Here is a 19,339-nt window from a genome sequence, read left to right as displayed (position 1 = left end):
GTACATGTACAAATATGAATCGTGATCCTATATGAAAGGTGAGTTTAGCAGTCAAATCCTTAGCACTTGTGAGTTCTGTCATTCCTGCTTGGTCGAATAGAGACCATTCATGCGAAATAAAGAATTCAAAAATTCATTGTACATGATTACTTTTGGAGGAGTTGTACATTGATTACTTAAAAAACAAAACTAACTCAGAAATTTATTTCTCTAACCATTTGCCAACAAGTATTGCTAACAGTTCAGTGTAACAATAGTTGAGACATTCTCAATGTGCAGTGACTATGTAATTCAAGTTCTAGCTGAGCAAAACCTGTAAATTTAGTACAAACAAAATTACAGTGTGTGATAATTCTAGCGCATTGTTGCCAAAAACAGCCGCCGAATCCAACGCCCCATAGACTATCCACAAGGATCCAGCTGTAATCAAACATCTTCACCACTACATTACAGAGATATACAAAACCAGTTAGAAACCAGTTAGTCGCTAACTAGATGAATCAATCTCCAAAACAATCATCCCAACCATGCTAAAATATTAGAAATGGAAAATGTTATTTTATGCGCAACAAGAATCCAAATGTATACAAAAAATAGATACATACATACCTACTATCCAAGTGAGGAGTGTAAGTAACACAAACGACAACCTATATCCAGATTTGTTAACCAAAATAAAGGAATCTCTACACAGATACTGCACAATTCTAAACCATTGAAACCAGTCTGAATCAATCTGAACCATGGATGAAAGGCTTCTTCTAAGTTATAACAAGGCTGAAACCATGGACTTGTAAAAAAAAAAAAACAGAAAAGGCGGTCCTAACTTCTAACTAGACCGATTCATTCAATAAATCACCAAACAACAAAAATTAAACAAGCTTGACATATTCAACATCAAAGGCATATTTAGCTGAATAAATTACTGGCTGTAATAATTATTATCATGGAGTATGATCATGGAAATAAAATGTTCCTTGGAGACATTGGAGAGGAAGATAACAGTCACATGTTTCACATGCCACTACCTTCATCTTCGTCAACAATATCAAACAAAATATCCTATGTTTCTATGTTTCACATGCCACTAACTATTCCATACCATTATTTTAGATTGATAGACTATGAATATATATATATATAGTTTCCATACAAATATAATTTACTTGGTGACAATGAAGTTCTCCGTGTTAATCTAACTATTTCCCATAACTAACATAATCTAACTATTGCCCATAATTATCATCATATACTTAAGCAGTTGATGCGTGATGCCTTAAGCACATTGACTATGAAGGAACTTGAGTAATTATAACTTGGTTATTATCCTTTTTCAAAAAAAAAAAAAAAAAAAACTATTATCCTAGCATCTGGTCAGATATCAAATTCAATTATAACTGATACTCATGCAGATTTTGTTACATATAATCAAATCTCAGCAATAAAGGAAACAATACTAATGCATAAGCATACATTTCTTCCAAGTTTCCCTTTACTGTTGAGTCTAACTTTTGCAACATTGGGTTCTAATCCAATGGGCAGAAGCAACTGATAATTTGGGAGGATGATTTTATCATCCCACCCAACCTGCCATTAGTTGTCAAGAAGCACAACTTGCCTAGCTTTGACCAGACAATATAGCTCCATATGCTTCTATCTTGTCACAACTAATAAACAAGGAAACTATATACTACAAATAAGGACTACATTCAGTAAGTCATGGAAACAACAACAAGTGATAAATTGAAAACCCACAAGAGATAAAGATTTTGACTCGAGCAGATAATTGAATATCAAATTTAAAATTGTTGAAAATGAGCTATGGGGACTGAGGTTCAAACTCTCAAAACATGTACATGAGTGGAGTCAATAACCCGAGATAGAATTCATTTAAGTGGATCTATAAAACAAACAAAAGGAAGAAACTCTGTATAGGTTTTAACAAGAAAACTGGAAAAATAGTAATTTGCAACCCCCTATCAATTTAGTGTTTGGATAAGAACCGCTAGATAAACCAGATAAACTTTGATTTACATATATGCAAATAAAACTTACTAAAAAAGAGTCTAAAAAAACATATAGCTAGTTAACATATATCAAGATATGCTATTCCAGCAAGCATATGAAGACTTCGCAAGCAAGTTTAACAGGTTTTAAGGCTGGAAATACAATGTTTTGATTCAAAAAGTACTCCTTGTAAGTGTTTTTTCTAACTTGTTCTACAGGTGCAACTTCACACACAGGCACTTGAAGAGAAAGTGAAAATTATACCTTCCATTAGATTTCTTATTTACTTAGTAGAGCTATGTTTGACTGAGTTTATCAATCAATCTTCGAAACTGAACATAAGCAGTGGCAATTTCACCTACTAAATATCAGAGCACAAAACCAATACACAAAAATACCAGTAATTGAGAAATTAGAGGTAACCTCATCAATGACCTTCACTAAGTAGTTAATAAAGCTTCAAGGCTTTGATCTCTGCACAAACAGAATCAACCAACAAAAATTCAAAAAGAAATTATAGAACATGTTGAAATTTCCAGAACAGTGTTCAATATAGCAATGCTACAACATACAAATTGATAGTGTTTGAAGAAATAGTGCTACAACTAAGGCAAATCATTTTAAATCCCTCAAAAGTATTTTACCTTGTTACAATCTCCAACTCAAACACACTCTAAGAGAATGTATCCTCTCGATCTCCCTCGGCGATTGTCTCCCCTTCCTCCATATTGCTGAACTCTAAGAAATGGGTTGGTCTATGATCTTCATGGTAATACTCCCTAGGGGTCCCAAGCTTCACTCCATACTTCATGCCTAATGTGTGCCTCACTCCCATAAAGTTGTAATTCCATGGACCATTATCAGGAATCTAGGAAATTGTGACAAAAAAAAAAAACATCAAAACATTGAGTAAAATAATAATGATAATAATAACAAGACTGTAATTATAATAAGAAATATAACCATTAATTGATAATACGATAAATTTAATATAATTATATTTCCGTCATTCAATTATATGCGAAGAAATAAAAAATAAAATAAAAAATATGCGAAGAAATAATAGTAGGAAAACTTCAGGAAGCAGTAAAGCTTACCATGTAGAAACCAATGAAGCGATCACTGAGGAGCATCTGAACCTTCTCATAATGAGTGGGAAGATAACCATGTGGGTTGCTTCCTGTATCCTTGTTAATACGTCCCCATTCATAACCAGATGGAGTTAGTTTATATGCAGTTAAAGAACAAGAACCCGGAGTAAAACTGCAAGTCAAGATAATACACTTCTCCCCATCCCATTGTTTATTGTTCTCTAGGACCTTAGCATGTGAAGTGAGATCCTGCAATGATAATTTCTCAGGTTAGACAATGTTATCACTATTCATTAATATATTTCCATGAAAAAAAGCAACAAAAAAAAAAAAGTTGCAATTGAAACTAAAGTAATCCAACCTGAGGCGACAACTGCGGAACTTCATTTGGTTGAGTATGCATCCATCCCAAAGGCTCCAAATCATTCAAGAAATCATGTTCTGGCAGATCTGATGGGAGATGGACTTGTTGATGAGTCCCCCATTGTGGTGGCATCACAATGCACCGGATTTCCTTAACCTGAGGATTGTCAGGAGGACTTATACCATACAAATACCCAGAAATCTGCGTTCGAAGATCTGCTATGCATATAAACTTTTTCAAAATGTTCTTTGGCATGATATAAGTATAGCCCGTTTCCTGCACCGCAAAATTCAAAGTTAAAATATGATAGGAGTTGTGACTTAATGAGTATAAAAACAATTAACAAGATTTAAAGAAATGAAGAAAAATAATGCCAACCTTTATATCCTCGGAGTTCACATATATATGGTTTACTCGAAGGTATAAATTTGTGGCTGATATTGCTCTGACACGCCAATCAGTCTTCGAACCAAAAGCAGCTTGCTCATAGGGACTAGTGGTGGTTACAATCAGTCCTTCACCGTGAACATTTGTAGTCTGTGTTGTTACAGCTGTCACCTGATTTGCTTCGCGTGCCTGTTTTTCAATCTCTGCAATCTGTTGCCGCTGTTGTGAAGGGGGGTAATCTCAGCTCCAAGTATAATATCACGAATCTCAGACTGGGTCAAAGCTGAAGTATTCACATTGTTTTTCTTTGCATAATCAGAAAGTATAAGATCTCTTAATGCAACCTCCACCTTCATCCACTGGTCATCACTTAGAGAAGGCCAGATGTGATGAGGTTCAGTGACAACAGTTATGTCAGGCCTCAGTAACATCTTTGCCTTTTCATTATTCACATGAAGTGCACGCAGAATAAGAATCAGCCTGGAGAATGCAGTGTATGAGGAAATGCTCTTCAGCCAGTCGTCGTAAATGTTGAACAAAACCATTTGTGGTTCTGTGGCCTTCAAAATAAGATCCCCAAATTTCTCAATTTTCAAGCATGCTTGGAAAGGAAGTTGCAGCTCACTTCCTTTGATAACAATATTGGGGAAATCCAACAAGTGAACCTCCAACGGGTCCAACATTCCTTTACGGGTAACAATAATTTGCTTTGGCTCTTCTTCTACAGGCAAAGACCTTACAAGAGCAGCAACTTCTTCTGCTGTTTTCCACTTCGCCAGTTGGCCGAGACGCTTCTGACCGGCCCATACACTCGTATGGATAACCTTAAGAAACAACTGCCCAGTCCTTGGATTGAAGATAAAAATGGCACCATTGATGGGTTTTGTTGTAAGATTTCCTTCAAAAGTCTTATGAATTGTAACGCGATACACATTAGTGTCATCAACAAACCATTTGATTTGGTTGTTGAATATCTCTCCATAGTTTTGGGAAGACAAATATGGTTCAGTGGGCTCAGAAGAGTACAACTGCAGACCTTTCCGGATTCGTTCCCTCAAAACATACAATGCAGGATTTGACTTCATAATCTTATTCATGGCCTGCTGAAGTAGTGGCTTTGATCCAGGGAACCAGTTCCCAAATGCAGAATGCAAGTTATATGCCAAATCAAGGCCAACCATAACCCCAGTAGGAGATGGGTATATAGACATATTATCTGTTGTGTAATCCATAAATTTGGCCCTGGTGTAACGCTCAATATCGTGAGAATCATAATCACCCCATCGAAGCTGAACATCAATCCAATACTTATTGCTTGCCTTCTGATCAAAAACATCCTTAGATTCAGCTACAAGACTAGGCTTTGACATTGGCCATTTGTGGGCAGCAAAGAGAAGGATGTCTGCACAAGAACTGTTCATTTTGTAACTCTTCCTAGGATGGATTGTTTCCTTCTGGACAGTTTCAATCTCCAAAGCGTCCAACTCTTGATCCAATACCTGACAAAGATCCATGACAACACTCTCATGGATTTTCTGCCACAAGTGAGCTCTGAATATCTGAATAAGAGATATCTTCAAAGTTGGAATTTTCCCATGCATGAAAATCCCAGTAAGATCTAGCTGCACCTGGAAACCAACATAAACATTGGCTCGGTTAATGGTTGGTGACCACCAAAGCGTAAATCTACGGTTGGGTATCTGGTTGAGACCAGATCTTTGTGCATTGGTGAGCTTCTTATACTTCATAGATTCCTCAAAACCTGATGCTTTTTCCCAGAAGAGACCTTCCCAAGTTGGAAAATATGTTCCTTTGAATAAAGTGTGTTCAAGAATTCCTTCAATTCCTCCAAGAGCTTGAATAACATCAGTTCGGTAATTATTCAAGTTCCATAACTTCCCATCGTGCCTCTGGTGTGTCCACCAGAAGGGATTTTGTTTTAAAACTTGATACTGCTTGAAGTCTAAACGTACCCTCCATCCTTTATCATAAGCCAAAGTGTGTCTATCCTTCTGAAACAAAGTGTTAATACGTGGAATCCCTTGCTCCCATGAGTCTTCCAAATCCTCAAGGGTCAAGCGCCTATTCTGTGCTTGTGCTACCTGCCTTTTCACTGCATATTCAGCCCAGACGCGTTGTGAATCATTGAACTCCCTTTCCCAGGGCAGTATATAGCGATGAAGGCTGGGAATCAACTGACCCTCCTCATGACTCATCCCACTTCTGAAGTGGGTTACACCAACATCTGTCTGCTGATTGTGCCGTATATCACTTTGTGGAATCAAAATGTGACCCATAGACAACATTCCAAGTCCTCCAACTTCCTTGGGCGAGTAGAAAATGACAGGCGGAAATCTGCTAGGCATCTTTGAGTTGAGTCCTATCTTGATACGAGTCTGAATTTTATTTTCACATTTGACAAGCAAATCCAACAACTCTTGAGTATGTACAGTTGCCTCTCGGAAGTAAGTCATGAGTCCTATTAAAGCTGTATTCCACTTATTGACAATTTTTGTGAATGTAGTAGAACCCGAAGACATAAGAATCTGCCTCACACGATTCTCAAACATTTTAATCTGTTCATCATCAACTCTTAAGAAAGCAGTAGCTGTCCTTTCTTTGGTTTGTTCATTCTGGAGATTCCAAACACCATCTCTTGTGTTACCGAATGCTTCTTGAGTCGTTCTAATTTTAGGAAGTATCCTCACTTCAAATCCACACATGCTAAAAAGCAAGTTTGGATTATCTTTGCTGTAAACAGAAGCGAAGCTGTTTTCCCATTCCAGTGTTGTGATGCTTCGAGGAAGACGGTTTTTCATATCCCAAAAGACACTCCTCCCAAGATTGACATCATGCTTCATGAGCCTCATTCTTGCATCTCTTGGCCAGCACTTCTTATTATTGTACCCCACCATGTTCTCATTGTTAGGATCAGGGTGTTCAGTGAGATATTTCTGAATGAGATCCCGAGCCTCCTCATGTGTGAAACGAAATAACACGTAAACTTTATCTATGTACCGGGAATACAGCCTAATTGGATGCCTGGTCTCAACTTTGGTGTCCCAATAAGTAATGAACTCGTTAGGCATCTGCGGCGGACCAGCAATCTCTCTCGCTCGAGTCAATCCAAGAAGCAAGAGATCCAATATCAGGCCATAATACTGAGCAACAAAGGAGGCAAACTGTAGTCCACGTATAAGACCATATTTATTCGTGTGGCTCATATCCTTGTATGACAACACAACATTGTTTTTTGCAGTGATATAATCAGCAATGTTGTGGTCTAGAACCAAATGGAGAAGCCTATTTAACATTAGTATATCAATCTTCTCGAAAAACTTCTCAAACTTGGTCTGCAACATCACAACGCAGTGACCATCACTGGTGTCCCAGATGCCTTCCAAATTATTTATACCTTGACACCATTTGTAAACTAAAAGAGGTGGTGGCTCTGAATCTGCTGGCTTGATCCAGTTGGGAAATAGATGACGTTTGTCGCCTTCATACCACAGATATTGATCAAGATATGCATCTGTAATTTTCTCCAGAGGCTCTATTTCGTAAACCGGAATCAAGTAACCATATAAATCCATAAACTCTATTCCAACTTCTTTGAATGCACGTTGGGTGAGGAGGTGTCGTTTGATTCGTGATAATGCCTCGTGTGGATTGTCATAAGCTTGTTCAATCAGCCCCAACTCTTCTCTTTGAAATTGATTTAATCTTGCTGAACCACTGTAGGATTCCTTCAACCTCTCAAGTGCAAGGATAAGCAGCTTTGTATCATGCTTGTATGATAGAGGTGGAAATGGAATATGGGAGAACTTCCGAGATTCTAACCAATGGACTATAGTTGTATAAATAGTAACACCATCTTCAGGAGTAACATATGGGCCATCTTTCGAATAATTGCATTGGCACTCCTGCTCTGCCATCAGCCAAAGACGAGTCATTCTTCCAAGATTCTTGCGACAAACAGTCTTATCAACAGTTGCTCCTCTTCTTATACGCTCACGATTATAATGGGTGACATTTGTCCACCAATCTGCTTTTGATTTCACATATCGAAGGATCATATTCTCTATTGGAACAGCCATACCAGGAACCTTCCAAGGAATATTTGCCTTCCAGCATCGCCATGCTTCACTCAAATGCTGCAATATAACTCTTGACTTAGTCTCCTTCATACCCTCCGGGATGGCATCAACCACGTCGTGAATAACAGCTGCCCGAAGCTCCAAGTCAAAATGGCTTTCAACACGTTGCTTAGTGACGGTCTTCGCCACTCCTTTAGAGTGGCGTCCCTCAAACTGTCGTGCCAGTAAATTTCCAAGCCATCGTTCAAGAAGGGGCACAATACCACGAAGAAAGAATAACCAAACCCTCCACATTGGTGCCCAAAACCCGCAACCGGGTCCCTTCCCGACAGGGCCAGTGTTAAAACGGTAGTAAATCAAGTGTTTCAAGTCTTTGCACATTCTTATTTGTCGCATAAGCCCATACTTGTACCGATACATACCGGTCAATTGACCAACATGAGAGAAAGTATATTGGAGGCCATCCGCCATCTGAAAAGCATCAACATTACCCAAGCGATACTGAACATTGGCATCCACCACAAGTTTCGTCAAACGAAGGATCTCACGACAGAGATGAAAAGCATTACCAAATCGTGATTTCTTACGCTCTTTTGTAGTCAAGGTTTTGACAGGCTTCAAATTAAAATTATAATCAAGGTGAAGGTAGTTCAAATTTTTCCTGTGTATCAACAGATTCAACATGTTGTACCCCTGCTTACAAACTTGAAGACCTGCTTCAACCCAATCAAGTTCTGTGGTCTGGAAAAACTTTGTCGCTTGAAGTGATCTGAATAAGTTCTTCTTTTGTTGAGACTTAGGAGGTCTATGATGCAGTTCATTCAACACAAAACACTTGAGCAACTTCTGATAACTAACCCTCACTTTAACCGGATACGATGGAGGACAATGCTCCTTGTACCATTCTGACACAAGAGGAATGTCTTCTGCACGCCTCATTCGGCCCGATCTCATGTTGAAAGGACGAGGAGCAAAAAGCAATGACATTCCATCGGTGGTAGTGTCAGTATAAAGCTCCACATCTTTGAGAAAAGGTTCCACACCATCCGGCAAAATCCAGTCATCATCATCATCCTCATTGCAGATTTCCATCTCGCACCGCTCTTTGTTACCAGCACCAGCTATTGGGTGTATCAAGGGATCATAATAAAATGCAGGTAAATCAGGATCATCAGCTTTCACATACATAACCATGGGAGTATGGTAAACACCAAGCCTTACTTTCCTCGGCCTATCGGTATAAAGATGCGGAAAAGCAATCCTATACTCAGTCCTAAGTTTCGACCTTATAATAAGCTTGTGAATGTCATTAAACTCATTCCAATCTTCATCACCATTCTCCGCGTCACGATACAGAGGCTCAAACTTCGGCCCACCTGGTATACACATATTCAAAGCCTTAGCAGTAAAAAAGGACTCCACATCAAACAAATAGAAATAATTCCTATCACACAAATCAGACAAAAGCTGCCCAGCTAGCCTATGCAAAGTTTCCATCACCGGAATCGGAAGACACCATTTTCGATAACTCGGCCCATTAACAAATTTAGTTTTCACAAGTGGCTTATGATCATAAAACCAATCAAACACAGGACCATCCTCCTCTTCATCTAGCTCAAGGTGAATCGCTTCGAGCGGTTCAACTTCCAACAGATTATCAGCATAATCAATCACAGGCTCCTCATCATCAAACGGTGGAAACCTCATCCTCTTAAAACATCGCCGGTCACGCTTCTCTCTTCGCATCATAATCCACATTGTACTCCATTGAGCTATGTAAATTGGTTCAATAACAAGCGGAATTTCATTCACAAATGTAATAGCACCAGAAATATGATACAGAACTTTAACATCTCGAACTTGCTCCCATGGCATTGGCATATTTTCCAGAAGCTTGTAAATAGCATGTGGTACGAATTTCAGTGCTCCGAGATAAACTCGCTTATCGTGACGGAATTTCGTTGATGACATATCACCGTGATCGCGGATGATTTTACGAACGTGTTCCGGTGGCATGAGTTCTTTCTGAGATTCGATGAACCCTAACTTTCGACTATCGCAGTAACGATTTGAGTTCAGCTTCTTCCATTTTCTAGCTCTCTCATCGAGAAGTGATTCTGAATCGGCCGGTAGCGGAGGAAAGTGAGGGACGGTGGTTCCCGGTGGTGAATCATGGTGGTTGTTGTTCGACATGGCGATGGTTGTTCGAAACAGTTAGGGTTTTGTGTTCAAGGTGGCGATTGTTATTCGGAACGGTTAGGAATTTGGGTTGAAGGTGGTTCACGGTGGCGATGGTTGTTTGAAACGGTGGTTTTGGATTTTGAGGGTTTAAGAGTTCAGAATCGAAAGAAGAAGAAGAAGCTTAGTTGAAAAAAGAAACTTGTGTGATCAATTTATTGAGAAATAGGATTTGTTGTTATTTATAAGCGTGAAAATATTTGTTTCTTTTATAAAAATATTTGTTACTTTTTAAAAAAAATAATTGAAAGAAGATTTGTTATGTTTTAAATATTTCACTTTCTTCCTTCAAAAAGGAATATTTCACTTTCTAGAATTTACGGTAAATGTTTTGTAATTTATATACCAAAATTATATCACTAATTATGATAAATTAATTATTCTAATAAAAAGGGTAAATAAAAAGGATTTACAATTTTTAAAACATGACTAAATTTTATTTTCTTATTCTTAAAAAATATTTTAATTATAAACATTCAAAAAAATTGTATTTTAATTAAAACTTTATTTGTTGAAAACTGTAAAAAAAATAAGAAATCAAAACTTAACATATTTTTGTTAACTCTTAGATTCACCGTGAAAGAAGACTTCGGTAATCGATCGTGGTGCTATAGTAATAGTATGATAAATAATTGTTTTATCGTAAATCAAATCCGAGTCATCCGTAATAATTCTTTAAAGGTTAACTTTAGGCATAATAAAATCGATTTGTCAATAACAAAAAAAATATTTGGTAATTTTGTTTTTAGAGGTAATTTGTTAAAAAAAATTAAACATGCATTTCTAAAATCACCAACTTATTATTATTTAAGGTGTAAATAAAAAAATATTACTATTGTTTAAAACATTTTTGGGGGGAATGTAATTTTTTTAATAGCAATGACATTAAAACATTACTATTGTCATGAGTGGGATTTGAACAAAGTAAGTCGCTTGAGGTATAAAGTCAAACTCTAATAACTAAGCTTAAAACCACGTAGACACTATTTTGGTGAAACTTGACTAAAATATTTCTTCTTATACTCCTTCGTTTTAAAATGAGTGTCACTTTAGTCAAAAAAAATTGTTTCGGAATGAATGCCAATTTACAATTCCAATACAACTTTAATTTTTTTCTTCCAACTTTATCCTCAATAAATACTCCAACTTTTCTCTCACACAATTTTCAATGCAACTTTAAGTTTGTCATTGTCTTATAAAGTAAAGGCAGTTTAGTAAAAGTGTTATATCTAATTATTATTTTATTCCTTAATATGTGTAGCAATTGGATAAAGCAACACTCATTTTGAAATAGAGGGATGGAGTATTTAAATTAAGAAAATTTCAAATTAAATCAACTCAAATAAAAGAAATTGAATTATTCTTGGGTTGGAATATGCCCCCACATGAATAATGAATGAAGTAATAAAACTTAGCACTAAAATGTAGTATGATATTAAGAGCCCGTTTGAATTGACTTATTTTTAAGTTTATGCAAAATACCTTATAAAAAAATAAGTTATAATATATTATTTATAAGTTTGGAAGGGTAGTTTATGAAAAAATAGTTTTTTAGTAGAAACTTTGTTATGATAAGTTTAGAGACTTAGGCTTTGTTTGCGAGTTTGGAGGAGAAGGGAGGGGAAGACTTGGGAAAAAAGGAATGAGCAAGTGGAAGAAATAGAGGAAAATGGGAGTGGATGGCTTTGGGGGGTTAACTTTTCTTCGTAATACTAAGCCCTCCTCATTTGGGGGAACTAAAAAATTGTATTGGAGGAGGGTTTTGGGGGTTTTGGAGGGTTTATATGAATTTTTCAAATTTAATCTATGTTGTTATATTATTTTTAAAATTAAAAGTATAGTTATCATATGCATTAATTCATCATTCTCTAAAAAACTACTCTTTTAAAAAATTTGAAAGATTTCTCCATTTTCCCTCATATTTTCAAACTCTCAAAGCCTTTCCTTCCCCTCCCCTCCAAACTCGCAAACAAACCTTAGGGATTAGGTAAGTAACTACAATGAGTAGAAAACTTAAGCAGGTACGTAGAAATTCTAGTATGAACTAGATATGACTACTTGATAGTAAATCAAGGTAGTGAGTTATACAAATATACTAGAATTTGAATAATGAGAAGTGTTTATATTAATTGACAAGATTATGCATTCTATGATACACATTTATTATTTTCATATCATATCACTTGAATACATATTTGATTAATTGTGTTAGTGAAGACTACAATGTAGTTAGTCAGGAATTAGACTGTTTAGGGTTTTAGTAAGGAATTTACTGAGATGTAATTTTATCCCAATTGTTTTACGTTTTATTTCATATGAACTGCAAGTATCAAAAGGGAAAGAGAAGGCCATTTAGTTGAAGCTTAGTTGTGTCTTATGTTTCATCTCATGAAATTTCATGTTGACTGATATGAATTATCATGTAGCTCCCTATATATCATATTATGTCCTTAATGATTAAGAAATGTGTTTTGATTATCCGTTGTGAAAAACTATGTTGTATTCTGGTTATGTACCTTGTACTTATATGTTTAAGACAAGTATGTATAATTAGAGTCGAATTCGATTGAACATGTTAATTCCTTGATTTATTTTATTGTAACTAAGTATCGAGTATCACCATCATAACACCTCATGTAATATATATTCTAGATAATTATTTAGGGTTCTCTCACTTTTTTTTTCTACTTTTCCAGAATTTTGTAAAAGAAGATTGATTTGGAAATGTATGGCGGCGACGCTAACAGTCAATTTGATGAATCTTCGTATGGAAAAAGTGAGTGAGTTTATTGAACAAACGTTATGATTGATTGGTTTTTGTTTATTTTGTATTATTTTAAATTGATTTAAATCATTCAATTTATTGAATTTTGTTTGTTAATTGCATCGTATTGTTACCATTCATTTGGCTTTCTAGGGACACACATCACACAATGGGATTTGATTCAATACAAGAAGAAAGTTGATGCTCCTACTGCTGATGAATATGATGGTAATACTATTCTCAAATACAATTAGTTAGATTAAGGTTTTTATGTTCTTGTGCCATTCAATTTATTGAATTATGCTTGTTAAGTTGGTTGATATTGTTACCATTCATTTGGCCAGCTAGATATATCATTCCACTCAGCAAATACAAGAATAAAGTTGAAATATCCTCCGGCTCGGAGGATATTTGTGAGGATGGAGGTTTGGTAAAGAAGATACTCAAGCCCGGGGACAAATATCAACATGTTGACGATTATGATTATGTTTTAGGTATAAATACATTCATGATCATATTTCATTTTTTATTTTCTCATTTTCTGGATCTTAATTGGTGTTATTGCTTTGCAGTTAAGTACGAAGCACGTCTTGATGATGGAACTCTTGTTAAAAAATCTGATGATGATGGAGTGGAGTGGAGTTCACACTCAACGATGGTCAGTTAGTCGTTCAGTCACTGCCTACAACTTTTATTATACATACTACTCTCTTGTATTTTCCTTTTCCGGGTCGATCTTACATTCTTTTACGCCATCTCATAGGTCATTTTTGTCCTGCATTGTCAATCGCTGTTAAGACCATGAAGATCGGAGAAAAAGTCATTTTAACTGTTAAGCCACAATGTAAGTAGTCTACAAATTAACTAAACAAGTTTTGCAAAACAAGCATCACTACTCTTTGAGAACGGAACATAACTACAAATCTTCGTATTCTGTTATAGATGGATTTGGTGACAAGGGCAAGCCAGCTCACTGTGATGAAGGTTCAGTTCCGCCTAATGCAACATTGCAGATCACTCTCGAGTTAGTTTCTTGGAACAAAGCAGCAACTTTTCATAAGCAGCTCCTCAAGGAAGGAGAAGGAGCTGACCGTCAAATGAGGGAGCTCTTGTGAAATGTAAATCATCATTCATCATTGATTGATGCTAATATATTATGATGGCTCTTTTTTTTAATGGATTTAGTGCATCGGTTCTAATGTGATATCTCCTCATTTTGCATTTTTGTAGTGAAACTTATTGGTAAGCTGCAAGATGGCACTGTATTTTTGAACAAGGGCTATAGTGATGGTGATGAAGCGGATCTGTTTGAATTTAAAACAGACGAGGGTAATTTTAATTTTCCCAATGTTTCACCTTCTCACCATAATTTGTTTTTACATCAACTAAAGTGAATGTTTGTTGTATTGAGCAGATCAAGTGATTGATGTGCTTGATATAGCTGTAATGACCATGAAGAAGGGTGAGGTAGCTTTGTTGACTATTGCGCCTGAATATGCTTTTGGTTCATCAGAGTCTCTGCAGGAATTGGCAGTGGTTCCTCCTAATTCAACCGTGTATTATGAGGTTGAGCTAGTATCATTTGTAAAGGTAAATAAATAACTTGATGATAATTAGCAATTGTGCATTGTGACGTATTTCATTGTTGTTTTTTAAAATTCTATTATTGAAAAGGAACACTAGCAGCTGGTGTTTAACAAAGCAGGGATCTGCCTTTTATTTTTTTCTAGGACATCGGTTAGCGGGATTTAAATAAGAACGATGTATTTTTTGCTTGACTTCTGTCTCTCAATTATTGGTTGGATACCATTGCAACTTTCTTTATGCGTTTATACCTTTGTTCATTGTTTGCTTTAGGCTAAGGAGGTATCGGACATGAACACTGAAGAGAAGATAGAAGCTGCTCTTGAGAAGCGACAAGAAGGCCTAGCATTAGTTTATGCTGCTGAATATGCAAGAGCTTCTAAAAATTTCAGAAGGTAACCAGGTTACATCAATATATTTCACCATCATCCACTACAATGTGATAGGGCACTTAAGCCTATGGTCCACGTGATGAGCTAAGCATTAGGACAAATCTGCATAAGCCCAACATCTAGGAGTGCATGAGGGGAAGAAAGGTGGGGCTAGTGAGATAATAAGTTAGTTAGTGACTCCGACACGGATATCCGACACAACACCGACACCGACACGTCGACACCGCTAATGTTAAAAAAAAAAAAAAACAAACAGGACACCGACATCGCTACTGTATACTAATTTATTTATGAAAGATCTAAATTGAGAATCACATATGTATCTAACTTGAGCAATTTATTTAATTAAAAAAAAAGGTCTATAACAAGTTACAATAGTATTTGGCCTTTATTTATCCATCTACTATCGAAAAATTTAAACACGTTGTAATCAACTTTATAGCTCTTCGTTGATCAACATTTTCCGAACGTCTTTAACTCTTGAATATACTATGTCCGGAAGCATAGGAAGAAAAAAAATCGGACATTTGTTTGAGTTGTCCGACATGCCTCTTACTCCCTCCGTCCCATAATAAGTGAGTCATGTGCAAAAAAATATTGTCCAAAAAAACTTGAATCATTTCACTTTTCAATACAATATTAATTACTTTTTACCAATTATAACTCTAATTAATACTACTTTCATTACTCTTAATTCAATATATTCTACTTTGCATTTATGATAAGGAAGAATGCATCAATAAATGACAAAACACTCAAAACCAATTTTCTCTTTCTTTCACTTATTCACCTTTTCTTAATAGGTGTGAAATGAACAAAAAAACTCACTTATAATGGGACCGAGGGAGTATAAGTTTTATATAGGTGTTGGACGCCGGTCAAGGAGTGTTAAAATAAAGGAGAAAAACATTTATTTGGTACACTTGTCTAACGTGTGTCGTACGAGTGTCATAGGCGTGTCGGACAACTGCGACACGTGTAATCCTAGAGGTGTCCGTGCTTCATAGGTTAGTGACTTGTGCCCCAATCTCATGTGAGTACGGAGATAAAAGAGAGGGGATGGGTAGTGGAGAAGGCATTCGAAATATCATTAGAGTTGGTTACCGCAGTTTCTCTCTAGTTAGGAGCATAGTGCTCTCTTTAGGAATCTTTGACTCGGTTCATCTCTTTCATTCTCGTTACTCCACCCTTGTAGAGCCTCTACACTCGTATTTATCATTTGATAGGTATCTTTTCCGAAACCGAAACTCGTAATGCAGCTCTGAAGTTTATAAAGTATGATACTTCCTTTCCCGATGAGGATAGGGAAATTGTTAGCTTGAGGTTTTCTTGTAATCTGGGCAATGCATCGTGCTTGATGGAATTGAAAGATTATGAACGGGCAAATAAATATTTTAAGGTATGGTTGTTGTCTCCCATCTTATAGAAAATCACATCTCTTGTTTAATAATAATCGGTAACTTTGTTTTACACAACGAACAAGCGGGATCTCAACTTAAAGCGCATAGACACTAAAACGTTGGCTGCGAACCGGAAACTTTCATGCAGGTGGAAACACTCCAAGGATTGTCCTGGCATTTGCATATGATGTCAAGTTGAAGTCAAAAAATGAATGGTTTATTTAGATTGTCTCCGTATCTAATCTTGTACATTTGTTGAGCATGTTGTGAATTGTGTGTTGATGTTTCTTTTTTTCTTGACACAAATGTGTTGATGTTTCTAGAGTAACTTGGACTTGTGAGTTTATAGTATTTTCTAAAGGACTTGTAATATTTCATCAAGTGTTTAATTTCTATGTATTGACGATGTAAATCACTTATTTACATAGGGTGACTCGTGGAACAACCATGATGGGTGTCCCAATAATGTTGTTAGAAATATTTTTAAAAAGAAAAAAAAAGAAAAAAATATTGAGGATGAAAAAAAATCAATTTTCAATTTGGTCACCTCGTTTAAAAAATTTAGACATTTTTGAGAGAACATGTTTGTTGGAGATACGAAGCTTTTCTTATACATACTTCACACACTCTTCCATTATCCAATTTTGAAAAGAAGGACATCAAAAGTTAACAATTATGAAAATAGGGGGACCAAAATTGCATTTAAGCCAAAAAATCTTACATGTAAGATGTAACCCAAGAGGAATACATGATTTTACACTAGGGGTAAAATGATACTCTTCTTGTTTTGCATTCTAAAGAAGCTCACGAAAAATACGATATCTAGCATTTGTAGAAAATGACTAATTAAATCAGAAATGCAATATATTTGAACAAAACATTAGTAAAAGACTAAGGGGCAGGAACAGAATAAATAAAAGGATTGGACAACTAATTTTTAATTCTCATTCAAATTCGAAAGGGTTTTTTATACCTATTCTTACGATTTATTTTCATATATTGGGCTATAGCCTTTAATGCAGAACAAGTTCTGAAACTTGTTACAAAATTTAATTCAAAGCTAAAGTACTTAAATCTTGCTTTAAGGTACGTAGTATCTTATTGGTTTAATTGATCCTTTAACTTATCGGGCTCGCTAAACAGAGGGAGAGGATGAGAAAGACAGATCTCAAGAATTCTGCGCCATGTGCCATCAATTAGCAGCTCTTTCTCACATATAAAGTAGGCATAGTTAGGGCATAGTTAGCCTAACAGACTGAGTTAGAATAAAAGGAAATACTTCTGAGGGGCCTTCCTTCAACCATTTCAACTTTGTTATTAACAATTCCACCAATTGAAGGATTTCATTTTCGGTGAGAGACATAAAAATCATGGGTCCATGCCTTTGTAATCTATGAGCCAGATCCTCCCTGTCAACATAAAAAACATGTAGCAAATTATTACTATTGAATTATTCCTTCAACAAGTAGCTACATAATGATCATAAAAAATATTGCATAGCGAAAGGGGTAGTTAAGAAGAAAAGAACTACAAAACTAGCAAACCTGCTTCTTGATCGGGAAATAAGACGTGATCCTCTAGATGAGAAAACAAAAGTTTCCACATCATCCCCAAAAGAATCAGTAGAAAATAACTCACGCATTTCTGAATGATCAGCAACCCTCTGCTTCTTCTTCTTAACGGTAGATGTTGTTGATGGGATCAAACGTACACAAAAATTATCATCTCCTATATACAAGAGTTGCACTTGTGGTATAGATGCTATCACTTGGGAAAACATTTTAGTATCTCCAGGAATACCCAATCTCATCTTAAGTTCTCCGACGGGGATTCCGTTCGGGTACGAACTCAATACCTCCCTAACCGGCCTATAACACACCCTTTGACCTTCACTAAAAAACGAGGAAGGTATATGGATCTCTGCATTTTGTGAAGATGTGGGCTCCTCAGCAGCTGAGAAGGGATTTTTAGGACGCACCTTCCAGTTTCTATACCACTCTGGAGGATATTCAAGAGGCACCCGCGCCTTAGCATACCACTCAGGAGGATAACAGAAATATTTTCCAGTAAGATATTTCCCCTTGAGCACTGAAGACCACCGCCATACTATAAATGCTCTTAGGCTGACATAACCTTCAGCCTTTCCTGGACATGCAAGCAAGAGGTTGTCGTTCCTCCTATGAAAGTTTCGAAGCAATATGCAGGAGAAGTTTATGTCTTTATCACCAGATATCAAAAAGAGGTGTATGGGTGAGGGATTTTGAGAAAACCAATCCGCAAAGCATTTGCTCTTGTTCTTTCCACCTGTAACAGAGTAGTTAAAGGTCATTATTATTTTAAAAGATAAAGTAGATAAGATTGAATGATACATTTCAGTAAGTCGTCGTATGGACAAGATTCTAAAACTGATTTGTTAGCTGCACATCCATCTCAAACCATAAGAACCAAGCTCCATAACAAACAAGGACACTACATTCAAACTACAAAAGAGTCGTCTATCTAATTGTGATAACTAAAGAGCAATGTTCAACATTTCAAAAATTGATTCTTGATATGGGTGTATTAGAATGGAGTTTTAAAAAACTTTTTTGGACTAAATAATCTTGCGGTATTTAATCAGGACTTTTATATAATATAAAAAATCTTATGGTATTCAATTAGGATTTTCAAGATTTTTTAAAGAGAGTTTCACAAAACTCAATTGTATTCGAGACTTTTTACAACTTAAAAAAGAATCCGTCGGTATTAGAAAGAAAAAAAACACGGATTTTGAGGAATTACTTTACTAAATAGATTTTGTATAAGACTTTTTAGTACCGTTAATATTTAATTAAATAGTAAACAATTATATTTACATTGTAAATATATTCTAGCTTACTTTAGGATAAAATATTATGTAGAATATTCCTTTTGTAATCTCCTATATAATAGACCTTCCGTAGTGTTATTCAGACACAGTTTTTAGCATATGTCTCTCTTCTCTCTTATTCAACAAGTACAATCTATAAACACTAC

At 36.0% G+C, this 19,339-nt stretch overlaps 4 protein-coding genes across 19 annotated transcripts in view; 2 read left to right on the top strand and 2 right to left on the bottom strand.

The window, feature by feature from the left end:
- Nucleotides 1–176: 176 nt before the first annotated feature.
- LOC146896582 (pre-mRNA-processing-splicing factor 8A-like) lies at nt 177–10,344 on the bottom strand. Of its 4 annotated transcripts, none has more exons than XM_085737595.1 (6): nt 3,841–10,344; nt 3,460–3,738; nt 3,105–3,347; nt 2,652–2,875; nt 2,431–2,481; nt 177–442 (listed from the first exon to the last, which is right to left on the bottom strand). In XM_085737595.1, the coding sequence occupies exons 2-4, from the start codon at nt 3,715–3,717 to the stop codon at nt 2,681–2,683; spliced, it is 696 nt and encodes a 231-aa protein (XP_085593721.1). In that variant the 5' UTR covers nt 3,718–3,738; nt 3,841–10,344; the 3' UTR covers nt 177–442; nt 2,431–2,481; nt 2,652–2,680. The 4 variants fall into 3 exon arrangements, with proteins under 4 accessions (XP_085593723.1, XP_085593721.1, XP_085593722.1 ...); XM_085737597.1 differs by having other exon boundaries at nt 610–2,481; XM_085737594.1 differs by having other exon boundaries at nt 177–2,481.
- Nucleotides 10,345–12,893: 2,549 nt separating this feature from the next.
- LOC146896581 (uncharacterized) lies at nt 12,894–14,277 on the top strand. The gene is made up of 7 exons (XM_085737615.1): nt 12,894–12,960; nt 13,102–13,176; nt 13,293–13,442; nt 13,521–13,606; nt 13,712–13,792; nt 13,891–14,066; nt 14,179–14,277. Exons 1-5 carry the CDS (start codon nt 12,909–12,911, stop codon nt 13,751–13,753), a joined length of 405 nt encoding a protein of 134 aa, XP_085593741.1. The 5' UTR covers nt 12,894–12,908; the 3' UTR covers nt 13,754–13,792; nt 13,891–14,066; nt 14,179–14,277.
- LOC146896580 (peptidyl-prolyl cis-trans isomerase FKBP65-like) lies at nt 14,179–14,949 on the top strand. Its single transcript, XM_085737612.1, has 3 exons — nt 14,179–14,277; nt 14,363–14,538; nt 14,806–14,949. Exons 2-3 carry the CDS (start codon nt 14,395–14,397, stop codon nt 14,929–14,931), a joined length of 270 nt encoding a protein of 89 aa, XP_085593738.1. The 5' UTR covers nt 14,179–14,277; nt 14,363–14,394; the 3' UTR covers nt 14,932–14,949.
- A 2,297-nt stretch (nt 14,950–17,246) lies between these two features.
- The window catches only part of LOC146896577 (uncharacterized), a 29,325-nt gene continuing 27,232 nt past the window's right edge, over nt 17,247–19,339 (bottom strand). For all 13 annotated transcript variants that reach the window (XM_085737610.1, XM_085737600.1, XM_085737599.1 and 10 more), the window contains 2 exons: nt 17,869–18,628; nt 17,247–17,733 (listed from right to left, as the gene is read on the bottom strand). In XM_085737610.1, the coding sequence (XP_085593736.1) occupies nt 17,556–17,733; nt 17,869–18,628 (938 nt within the window). In that variant the 3' untranslated portion in view covers nt 17,247–17,555. The remainder of the gene's footprint in view (nt 17,734–17,868; nt 18,629–19,339) is intronic.

The sequence above is a fragment of the Medicago sativa genome, chromosome 8 (genome assembly GCF_051527215.1).
Source record: "Medicago sativa cultivar Bolivia chromosome 8, Bolivia_mono, whole genome shotgun sequence".
NCBI lineage: Eukaryota > Viridiplantae > Streptophyta > Magnoliopsida > Fabales > Fabaceae > Medicago > Medicago sativa.
The sequence above is the reverse complement of the archived record's forward strand: the minus strand, read 5'-3'. Positions and strand labels throughout refer to the sequence as shown.

What these genes read in the sequence shown, in the direction of transcription:
- LOC146896582 (XM_085737597.1), bottom strand. Translation starts at nt 10,139, where the DNA reads ATGTCGAACAACAACCACCATGATTCACCACCGGGAACCACCGTCCCT.
- LOC146896581 (XM_085737615.1), top strand. Translation starts at nt 12,909, where the DNA reads ATGTATGGCGGCGACGCTAACAGTCAATTTGATGAATCTTCGTATGGA. An exon ending in TACTGCTGATGAATATGATG is followed by an intron (nt 13,177 to 13,292) that starts GTAATACTATTC and finishes TCATTTGGCCAG; the next exon opens with CTAGATATATCATTCCACTC. An exon ending in CGATTATGATTATGTTTTAG is followed by an intron (nt 13,443 to 13,520) that starts GTATAAATACAT and finishes ATTGCTTTGCAG; the next exon opens with TTAAGTACGAAGCACGTCTT.
- LOC146896580 (XM_085737612.1), top strand. Translation starts at nt 14,395, where the DNA reads ATGACCATGAAGAAGGGTGAGGTAGCTTTGTTGACTATTGCGCCTGAA. An exon ending in AGCTAGTATCATTTGTAAAG is followed by an intron (nt 14,539 to 14,805) that starts GTAAATAAATAA and finishes TGTTTGCTTTAG; the next exon opens with GCTAAGGAGGTATCGGACAT.